Raw genomic sequence first — 12,103 nt, 5'->3', positions numbered from 1 at the left:
AGCTTTAGCATTGGATCAATGCTGCACCTAACTATGTGAGTATGTATGTTTATTATTTTCACCGCAGCAATTCTCTTTCAAGTCCAACAAGGTGTGTGACGCCAGGGTAAGAGAAGCATACAGACCAGCTAAGCCCACCCTTCCACACAAGCCTTTGTATTTTGTGAGTTCAAATATTACAAAGGCTTCTGTGACTGGACAGGAGGAGGGGGGGGAAAAGGTGGGAATAGCAGCTAGTGACTCTATACCTGAAGGAACTGAGACCAGAGTACTCCGCATCAGAGGCTTTAGAAGCTATCTTCCTGAAGCACAATAAACCTGTCAGATGTAAATAAAGAGATCTATTTATGAGTTCAAGCGGCGCTAAATAAAATAAATATTAACAGCTGTATCCCACAGCAACAGATATTAGGATGTTACATGCACCATAAGTCAATATGATAATTTCAATAAACAAACAATAGTCCACATACACTGATGAATGAACTGAAGTCTCTGGGGTACACCACGTGAGGTAGTCCAAAAGGTAGAAAAAAAAATGGGCCATCACCACACCTCGTGCCACCTCTCCCAATGGTCACACACTCACCAGAAATAAATGATCAACTGCATGTAAAATCCACAGCATAGGCCCTCCCAAAGAGAGAGACACTCCTCTTGAAGCACTTAAAATCACTCCCAGGATCTCTCCAGTGGATACATAAGTAATTCACTCCAAAAAAATCTCAAGGGCATATGGTATTAGGCAGGTATTAGCCTTAGCACATATACTCCAAGAATATAAGCCGCCAGAAAAGAGAGAGGGGAAGACCAATAGTGTAATTCCGTAACACTTTATTAAAACACATCAACCCCCCTTCCTTCTAAACGCTTACAAAAAAGCATTCTTGGTAATCAGCATACATATCATATAAAAAAGCAGAGCGTGCAGCGTCTGCCTCCTACCGCTTCTTTCGTCTAGCGAAATCCACCGGTGAGCGGGACCCGGTCTGCATACTACATCAGACGAAGCGATGACGAAACGCGTTAGAGCGTGACCACGCGGCTTCCACGTAGTACACAGACTGGCTTCAAGAGGACTGTCTCTTTGGGAGAGCCATTTCTATGCTGTGGATTTTACATGCAGTTGATCCTTTATTTCTGGTGAGTGTGTGACCATTGGGAGAGGTGGTACGAGGTGTGGTGACAGCCCATTTTTTTCTACCTTTTGGACTCCCTCACAAGGTGTACCCCAGAGACTTCAGTTCATTCATCAGTTTATATGGACTATTGTTTATTTATTGAAATCATATTGACTTATGGTGCATGTAACATCCTAATATCCGTTGCTGTGGGATACAGCTGTTAATTTTATTTAGCGCCGCTTGATGTTATAGTTACTAGTAGCATTAACAACCTTATTTTGAGTTTGTAATTTTATAGGTGGCTGCTTATTTATTAGTAATCTAACTCAGCACTGCCACATCAGAGAGGACAGAGGGTTCACACACTCCTTCTCACTACCCCAGTGCAAAGAGAGAATGGAGAAAGGAAGGCAAGAATAACCACCTGTATAGACTAGCATACCAGTGAACCTGTTGCTTTTCCCTTCATGGCAAAGCACAGGATCACTTTATTCTGAATTCTATGTAATATGCTACAGTTAGGCTGGGTTCACACTGATGCGAATCGCATCCAATTTGCATAACAGGCTCTCAATGGAACCGGTTCACACACCTCCAGGGAAACTGAAGTTTGAACCGCAGAAGGGTCCTGCGCATCTTCTGGTCCATTTCATGTGCGAATTCTGCCCAAAAAAAAAAAAGGGACCTGAAGTGGTGAATAGACAAGCAATAGACCCCTCTGCTGTGAGCCGTAGCCACAGCTAGTGTGAAGCCAGCCTTAACGTTCACAAGGCTCCACATGTGCCGCAAGAGGGTCTGCCTCTGAAAAAGGTTGTGCTGGATAATTTCTTTTTTTCATTGCTTGCTTTATCAATCAAATTCAAACTTCCAAAGGATTGTCTGAATGTAATTAAATGCTGGAATGAAACATTAAGACTTACAAATATCAGGCTCTCTGTACATGAGACAGCAAGTAATCTACAGAAGTTGGTTCGAGAAATGGAATACTTCTCAAATCACTCACACATAAGCAAATAGGGTTTATGGATTAATAAATAGGGAGTGAACTGGATCAGTACACGGTAGGTACTGTATATCTATAAAAAAAAAAAAAAAAACTGAATACCACAGCAAGTAGGGTTTGTTCCCCATTTTGACTAGCGTCTACCATTAATACAATTACAAATTCAATTGTGGATGCTTAATTTTAAAACGCAATGGTTTGAAATCTATTGTATTGCCATCAGCTATTTGATGAATTTAGAATTAGAACTTTAAATATGAATTTACAGTTTTTGTAGACGTTTAGAAATAGTCAACATGGAGAAAATGTGATTTACTTAACGTAAAATCAATTTCTCTGATGTTCATTGACGGACACAGCTGCTGATCTTCTTGACCATTGGGTTATACTGCCCCCTACAGGAATAGGACACTAGGCAGAAATAACTTGACTACGCCCATGGGCAGTCCCAGGTGGTATACTCCCCCCTCTCTGCTATAGGTACTAAGTTTTGTTACAAGCAGGGTCAGAAGTAATGCAACTCCATAGAGGGGTGGGTGCTGTGTCCGTCAATGATCATCAGAGAAAAGGATTTTATGGCAAGTCAAAAATCCCATTTTCTCTTTCGTTCATTGACAGACACAGCTCCTGATCTTCTTGACCATTGGGATGTCCCAAAGCAGTGTCAAACATGAGGGGAGGGAACAGCAAGAAAAAATTCCCAAGGCTAAACTGTAGCTCAACCAAAACTGGAGCCCACCTGAAAAACATTACACCCCCAAAGAGGGAACAAGCCCCCTAAACAACAGCCTGCAAAACCTTGCAGCCAAATCCGCAGATGCCAACACATCCACTTTATTAAATTATGTAAAGTGTACACTGACGACTAAGTAACCGCCTTGCACACCTGTGTTACTGATGCCTGATGGCGAAAGGCCTAAGAAGCACAGAGTGCCCGAGTAGAATGCGCCATTCCAGGGAAAGGAGGAATCTTAATCGAATAGGCCTGAGTAACCGTCTGTCTGGTCCACCTAGAAATGGCCGCAGAAGCGGATAGTCCTTTGAGACCCATCCGTAAGCACAAATAGCGGGTCTGACTTCATAAAAGAAGCTGACAAGTAAACCCGAACCACATCCAGGGAATGCAATGCAATTTCCTTAGGATGTTTTGGCCTGGGAAACAGGGAAGGCAACACAATGTCCTCATTCAGATGAAAATTCCTTCTGCCTTGATCCTGCGCAAGAGTCTCAGCAGAAGCTTGAGAGGAGGGAAAAGCGTAAATCAGATGCTACTGGCCCCAGGGGGCCACCAGCGTATCTGTGGCTTCTGCTAGCAGATCCCGTGACTGTGCCACAAACCTGTGCACCTTCCTGTTGAGCCAAGACGCCAACAGATCCACCTCGGGGGTGCCCCACTGGAGACACAGCTGATGAAATACCTCTGGATGAAGGGACCACTCCCCTTGGTCCAACGCCTGTCGACAGATAATCCACAGGCCAATTTTCCACCCCTGGAATGTGTATGGTGGAGAGGGCCGCAACAAAACGTTCTGCCCACTGAAGAATGCCGGCTATCTCCAGAGCTGTGAATACACTTCTTGTTCCACCCTGGTGATTGACATAAACCACGGCTGTGGCATTGTCCGATTAGATTCACACCAGTGATTCGGGCACAGCCTGATCGCTCGGAGTTCCAGGACATTGATCGGGAGTCTGGACTCTTCCAGTGTCCAAACTCCCGGAGCAGAGTGCCGATGCAGGACACCTCCCCACCCGGACAGACTGGCATCTGTGGTGACCACTGTCCAACACAGGTGGAGAAAAGATTTGCCCTGGAGAAGAGCTGGAGAGCGAAGCCACATGATCAGAGACCCTTTTGTTTTTTGGCTCAGCCGGATCGGATTGTCGAGAGACTTCGGACACTTGTCCCATTTGGCCAAGATCTCCCTTTGCAGGGAACTCATATAGAACTGTGCAAATGGGACCGCTTAGAAGGTAGAAGCCATCAGGTCCAGCACCCTCATGCTGGACAGCAAGAGCTGAAATTGCAGCATGCAACTTCTGGAGTTGGTCCAGAGGAAGGAACACTCTGACTAGAGCAGAGTCCAGAGTCAGACCCAAATAGTCCAGTTTCGTGGAAGGAACCAGAGCAGACATCTGAAAATTCAGAAGACAGCTGAACTCCCTCAGAGTCCCTATAGTGATGTCCACATTGTCCATCGGAGCAGTAGGAGACTCTACTCGCAAGAGTCATATAGGTATCCCAGCACTGAGATTCCTCGCTGACGTACCACCAGCACCTGAGCCAACACCGTTGTGAAGACCCGAGACCAAAAGGTTAACGCCACAAACTGATAATCCTCCTCTGCCACGGCAAAGCGAAGGAAGCGTTGGTGACAGACACATATTGGAATGTGTAAGTAAGCGTCCTTGATGTCGATAGAGGCAAAGAAATCCTCCTGATGCAAGTAGGCTTGTGACGGTATCAGATTTTCATGCTGCGATTAATTGATTAAGGTTTTGCCACGGTATACGGTATTATCACGGTATTCTATTATTAAATTGAAATGATTAAATTTCCACCTCACTTCAATTTCATTGCTGAATTTAGGGGCTTTGGTTCACTTATGCACATTATTATATAGTCAGTCAGTACAGACTCTGTGAACCAGGCCTAAAATAGGTCATCAAGCAGTGTCTGGCCTAACTGGTGATAACTGGTCCTGGCGCTCGGCTCCGATCCGATGGCCTGGTCATTAAGAGGGCAAATCCTTGTGGTCAAGATGTGGTTAAACCTGAAGGAGGTGTTGTTTATAAATTACTTTACTATTGCTTTAGGCCTGGTTCGCATGTATGCGGGTTGGTGGTTCGCATGTATGCGGGTTGGTGGTTCGCATGTATGCGGGTTGGTGGTTCGCATGTATGCGGGTTGGCGGTTCACATGTATGCGGGTTGGCGGCCCACATTTGCACAGGCATAGCAGCCCATTGATTTGAACGGGCTGCTATGCCCTCATTTTCCGCAGAAAAAAGGTGCATGCAGCATTTTTTTTAAAATTCAGTGGCCTTGAAATCCATCCTGCTTTTGCACCATGCGACTAACCTGCAGTTCCTGCTCTGGCAAGCTTTCTGCATTTTTTTGTATACGTGGGCACGGCTTTTAAAAACAGTTTGCGTGTGCAGCAACGGCAGGTAAGTCACATGGTGCAAAAGAAGGATGGATTTCATGGCCACTGCATTTTTTTAAATTCTGCATGCACCTTTTTTCAGCTGAAAACGCAGGCATAGCAGCTCAAGCCCATTCACATCAATGGGCTGCTATGCCTGTGCAAATGTGGGCCCCCAACCCGCATACATGTGAACCAGGCCTAAAGCAATAGTAAAGTCATCAATAGATAAAAACACTGGTCCTCCTGCAGGTTTAACCACTTCTGGATCGCAAGGATTTGCCCCTTTAAAGACCAGGCCATCGGATCAGAGCGCCAGGACCAGTCATCACCAGGTAGGCCAGACACTGCTTGATGGCTATATAATAATGTAATGTGGGCTGCTATGCCTGTGTGTGTGTATATATATATATATATATATATATATATATATATATATATATATATATATATATATATATATATATATATATATATATATATATATATATATATATATATATATATATATTAGAGCTGCACGATTCTGGCCAAAATGAGAATCACGATTTTTTAGCTTGGAATAAAGATCATGATTCTCTGTGTAACAAAAAAAAAAAAAATTGGGATAACTTTACTGTTCCGTTTTTTTTTTTTTATTCATTAAAGTCTATTAATTGCGTTTAAAAGACTGCTGCGCAAATACAGTGTGACATCAAATATTACAACAATCGCCATTTTTTTTCTGTAGGGTCTCTGCTAAAAAAATATATAAAATGTTTGGGGGTTCTAAGTACTTTTCTAGCAAAAAAAAAACTGATTTTAACTTGCAAGCAACAAGTGTCAGAAAAAGATCCAGTCTTTAAGAGGTTAAACTTCCTTTCTCCCTGGCAGAGGGAAGGAAAAAATACAATGTAATCATTTTTGTTTATAGTTACCGGGAGACTTTGCTGATAGGCATTAGCTGTGTGAGTGAATGAGTCATCTAGCTCACTGAAATGTATCAATTCACAAGTCAGGCAGACTTGACAGAGAAACTCGGTATTTTAAAAATGCCACAATAACAATACCGTGGCTATGCAATACCGCGATATATCGAATTACCGAAAACCGGCATATGTCTAGATGCAAGGATGCCTCCACCATGCGAATAGACTCCATTCTGAACTTCTGTACCCGCACAAAGCAGTTCAGGGCCTTAAGATCCAGAATTGGGCGCACCTTGCCTTCTTTCTTCAGGACCGTTAACAGATTTGAATAAAACCCCTAGAATAAATCTCCTGGAGTTAGAACTGGAACAATTACCCCTTGAAGTAACAGGTCTTGCACCTCCACAAAGAGGGCTTGCAATCGGTCCAGGGACAGACGCACATTGAAAGGGAAGAAACTCTCGAGTGTGAGAACACAACTCGATCTTGTAGCTGGACCGTATCACTTTGTGGACCCACTTGTCATGCACAAAGGAGGTCCACAGGTCCGGAAACCAGCAAAGACATCACTCCACCCTAGGCACAGGCGAGGGCGCTCCTTCATGCAGAAGGAGCCCTGTCTGCAGGTCTGAGGAACCCCGCATTGGACTGGCCAGACCAAGTTCGCTTGGATCCTCCTGAAGAGGCCTTGAAAGGCTTTGAACCCTTGTCAGCCGACTTAGGGGACGAAAAAAACTTCCTGTGAGCCAAGGACGGCCACATCTGAGACAAGGTTCCTTACCCTTACTAGCCTGTGGAAGAAAGGTGCTCTTCCCCCCTGTGAGACTCCTAATGATTACCAGGGTAGCTCCAAGCAAGCAATCACCTTGAAAAGAAAGATCAGTTAAGGCGTTTTTAGAGGTCTTGTCTGCAGACCAACATTTGAACCGCAAAACATGCCTAAGAACCACTACCGAAACAGACAGTCTAGAAATCAAGGAGGCTGCATCCAAAGAGGCATCACAGATAAACCGCAGCCCCTGGACCAACTGGCCCACCAGCTGCGCAAAGATGGGGGGGGGGGGGGCTGCTCACCCTCCAGGTCACAACGTAAAAGCTTAGCTTAGTCAGAATTTAAACACCAGGGCAATGGGGAAGACCAGACTGAGTGCCGACCTGGCCACAGTGAACATACTGCGGGCCGCAGCCTCCGCTGTTCTGTCAGCCAGGTTCTTAAAAGCTGGCGATTCTTCTACCGGAATCATGTTTGCCTTATGTAACCTGGAAACCGGGGAATCCACCACCGGTGGAAAAGTCCACTTCTTAGGGAGGGAATCTTCAAATGAGTACCTCGTTGCGAATCGCTTAGGGACCACAAAAGGGACAATTTGTAAGTTCCCACTCTTTTGCGACAAATCTGTCAAAATAGGAAAGAAATGGAAACACCTTCACCGCTCTAGATGGCTTGTAAGTGGCAAAGGGAACCAGTGCCTCTGCCGCAGCTGCGTCCTCCATTTTTAAAGTCTCACACACAGACACAATCAGTGCGTCCACCAGCGCCTTTTCGTGCACGGTTACAGAAGTGAAGGAATCACTCACCCTATCTGAAAACTCAGGGCGCGAGGCCGCAGACCCCTCAGGGCAGATCAGATTCAGAATCTGAGGAGACAGATGAAGCAGGGCAAGGCGGGGGGGGGCTTTTTACTACCCCGCCGCCCAAAAGCCACCTTCCCCTGGGACACAAAGAACTCTAGGACCGCCATCAGTGCATCAATGGATGGTTGGGATCCGGAGGGCTCCGCAAGCTCTGAGAGGGGGGTCAGGTGGGGAAATGTGCTCCAAGAACTCCATAAAGAATAAGGGTACCCCACAAAAGTGCAAAAACACACTGCTAAAGGGACACCCCCCACGCTGGTAACCACCTGGTCGTCAGCCACAGAGCACCCCCTGATTCTGCAGCAGAGAGAGGGAGAGGACCCTACCAGACTCACCACCCCACCAGGTAGTCACGGACGGCACCAGCATTAAAGCACTCCACGTGCAGCGTCCAGGAACGAAAGAGGCCTAGGAATCAGCACCAGGTAATAAGGAGGGGCTCCCACAGCTAAAATGGACGCCCACAAAGCTCCACAGTAATAACCTCCATGCAATTCAATGCCGGACTAATGCAAAATGGCCACGTGGCTACACAAACATGGCTACCAGCCTATACAGAAAATAGGCTACAATAACATGGCGGCTCTGCGAGGCTCCCAGGCAAGACACAGAGCAAGAAGGATGACCATGTCAGGAGACCCCAATGAGGTACATGCCCCCCCATCTGAAGACCGTGTCACGTACCCCCCCTGCGGCCCCCATCACCAGTACAGCACCCTGTCCCAGCAGGTAGCCAGACCACCACACAACCCTAGTATAGGTGGAGGGGGGATGGGGGGGGGGATAGATGACCCACAGGAACATCAGACTCAAGGGGGAAAAGGGAGAACCCGGGGGTCCTACCGTCCCAGGGAGGGGCCTGCATCCAACCCAAAACCCTCCAGGGGGATAGCTACTCACCATACCCGGAACCAGACAGGCACCGCTCCAGACAGAACTGCCTCGCCATCTAAATGAGGGGGCTGACCACCAGCAGGAACGCTGCGTCGCAGGCCAGTCCCTGTCAGGTGGGGCTATGTAACCGCTGACCTAGCACAGACCTGGGGTCTGCACGCACTCACTGGCCAGACTGGGGTGACCACCGGATCTAGATTATCCATCCTGTCACCCAGTCCAGCAGTTGATTGTAGGTCTCACAAGCAAAAAAAAACATGGAAAAAAAAAAATATAACAGACAAGGAATCACTGCTCAAGGTGGTGCAATTGCCTGATGACTCACACAGGTGCATGCCCCGGCTCGCCTCCGTGAAAACTTGATAAAAGAAAAGGAATTGGCAGCACTCCAGGTTGAGTCAAAATCCAGATTTATTGACTGGACATCCAAATATGACAATCGTGACAAGGTAGACGCGTTTCACACACTGTGTGCTTAATCATTACCCGTATCATTACCGTAATGATTAAGCACACAGTCAGTGTGTGAAACGCGTCTACCTTGTCACGATTGTCATATTTGGATGTCCAGTCAATAAATCTGGATTTTGACTCAACCTGGAGTGCTGCCAATTCCTTTTCTTTTATCAAAAAAAAATATATATCTACAAAAATAAATTGCCAGGACCAGAGATCCCAGCAAGGAACTAGGTCCTGACTAGGAAGAAAAAAACTGAGTACCTATAGCAGAGAGGGGGGGGGGGGGAGGAGTATACCTCCTGGGACTGCCCATAGGCGTAGTCAAGTTCTTTTTCTACCTCATGTCCTACTCCTGTAGGGGACAGTATAACCCAATGGTCAAGAAGATCAGCAGCTGTGTCCGTCAATGAACGAAAGAGAAAGCCTATCTTTGCAGCTAAACTTCACAAATAAAATATCAATACTCCTAATTCACAGAAGTATGTAGAGAGTAATAAGACCATGCTTACCGTTGATTAAGTCTGTTGATCTCGTCTTCTTTACGTGTGATTTCAACTCTTGCTGTTTTTATAAGAGCAGAAATATTCTTTTTTAAGCACTGGTTTTCATTTTGTAAGTTGTTGTTCTACAACAAAATAGAACACCTTTATTCACCAAGTTACAAAAATACACCCTACAAATAAACCTTATCCATACTATATATTTTTGAAGTTGCTAGCTTGGGATTGAAGGGACACTACAAAAAGCAGACTTAATCTGAGTATACAAATAGTAAAAGGCAGCTGGTTTGCAGAAATTGGCGTCTTTCGGTTCGACTGACTACTGTTGAACAGTCATGCTGAAAAACCAGCATTAGATCAGAGCTCGCAGCCAATGGCACTGATCTGTGTATTCTGACACTGATCTGTGTATTCTGACTGGGGGGCGTGAGGCAAGTCCCGGCTGTCAGAATACAAAGACAACAGCGGGAGGGATCCCTGCATCAACATTGCTTGTGTTGATGCAGGGACATGCAAGATTTCTTTTTCTTTCAACCCGCTTAACTGGAAAAAAAAAAAACAAAAAACAAAACTATACTCTGAAAAAATAAAAAAAGTGGGGATGCCAGTACCTACCAGCGTACACACAATGTGTGAGGGAAGTGTACAGGCAGACACCCACCAAAAGGTAGGGACTTAATAGGCATGGATATAAGGTGGTGAACATAGGTATTGCGGACCAAGAAGTAAGAAATGATGACAACTTTATTGAAAATACATAACAAGGTATGTTTAAATTAGATGATGCAACAATTACATCACAAACATGTAAAGTGTTTAAAAATAATACATATGAATCAAAAAAAAACAGTAGTGAGGGTCACCAGGGTTTGTACGCTGGTAGGAACTGGCATTCACACTTTTTATTTTTTCTAGTTCACAAAGGGATTTGGCAGTGATAGGTGGTTTCTAGTGTACCAGTGTCTGCCATATATGTGTACACTATACTCTGCTTACGCTACAAAAAGCGCAATACATGTCACTACATTTTCTGTGGCACTTTCAATCAATTGGCATGCCACTTTGGATCATTTGTTCATTCAAAGCAGATAGAAAAATGACAAAATAACCACCAAAACTGTCAAGCATATAACCAGCTTTAAAACAACTGTCATTTCCTTTATTATTTGATGCTACAGTCCCCTAGAATACAAAGTCCATAAAGCACTTTATCCCTTCTTTAGAGGAGCTATAAAAGTTGAAATACATTATATGATCGTTATGCTCTAATCTCTGTCCACCATTGTCTGACCACAACTTTTCAAGGAGACAAATGTATTATGGACAGGGCTGTTACTCTAAAATCAGAGATCTCAAAACTAATGCCCTCCAGCTGTTGCGGAACATTATGTCCCATGAGGCACTGTAAAACTCTGACATTCACAGACATGACTAGGCATGATGGGAATTGTAGTTCCTGAACAACTTAAGGGCCATAGTTTGGCGACCCCTGCTTTAAATGCAAGGGAGTGGGTGTATCAATCACTTAACAACTAAGGAACGGAAGACAGAAGGTAGAAACCCTGCACACTGGAATCCAGAGAGTTAAAGATATGGCTTGGACTGCAGGGGAAAGTTTTGCAGTGCTTTGAGCCGCGCTCCAAGTAGCAACGTTAACAGCAATTGTGAAAGCCTTGTACTGCCACCGCTCCCAGCTTTCAAACAAACACGGCATGTGTGAACAGCAGAGGAACCGTCAACGTAGCAAAATTAGGGGGGGGGGCACACCACATATATCAACAACATTCACTGGTGAGCTGAGGTTTCAGCTACAGTGCCTGCATCTTGGCCACACCCCTCTGATGCGTTTCTCCCTGACTGGGCTTCAGCCTAGTACAAACGGGCCAAATGCTGACATTTGACCTGTATGTACTGGAGTCAGTCCAGCTTCTGTTGAAAGGTCATGACCGAAAAAAGTCAGCCGATCAGCTCCCGATTAGCGCTCCAAGCCAAATGGCAGAGAGTGCTGACCGCAGTGTTCTCACAGGAGGGCATCCCTCGGTCAACACACAATAGTACAGCAGGGTAGATCGCTGTACTAACATCAGATTGTTAGTACATCTGCTTCAACTTTAAATTCATTACTATTTAAATGCTCCAAAAAAGCTATCAGGGACACAATCATGGATCAGATCATCCATATAATGAAAACAAAAACTGAACTTTTGACTTCCCATAAAATCCTTTTCTCTGAAGTTAATTGACAGACGCAGCTCCATATTCTTCTTAACCATTGGGTTATGCTGCCCTCTACAAGAGTAGGACACTAGGCATGGAAAAAAAAAAAACTTTACAACGCCTATGGGGGCAGTCCCTGAAGGCATACACCCACTTACTATGCTATAGGATTCAGTTTTGTTGCAAGCAGTATCAGAAGTAAAATACCCCAACCCACT

General features: G+C 45.1%; 1 protein-coding gene across 2 annotated transcripts in view; it reads right to left on the bottom strand.

The window, feature by feature from the left end:
• The window catches only part of CASP8AP2 (caspase 8 associated protein 2), a 106,557-nt gene that overhangs the window by 33,651 nt on the left and 60,803 nt on the right, over positions 1 to 12,103 (bottom strand). For both annotated transcript variants that reach the window (XM_082249076.1, XM_082249077.1), the window contains exon 6: positions 9,678 to 9,793. In XM_082249076.1, coding sequence (XP_082105202.1) covers positions 9,678 to 9,793 — 116 coding nt within the window. The remainder of the gene's footprint in view (positions 1 to 9,677; positions 9,794 to 12,103) is intronic.

Source organism: Pelophylax lessonae (genome assembly GCF_965119305.1).
Source record: "Pelophylax lessonae genome assembly, chromosome: 3".
NCBI classification, from domain to species: Eukaryota; Metazoa; Chordata; class Amphibia; order Anura; family Ranidae; genus Pelophylax; species Pelophylax lessonae.
The sequence above is the reverse complement of the archived record's forward strand: the minus strand, read 5'-3'. Positions and strand labels throughout refer to the sequence as shown.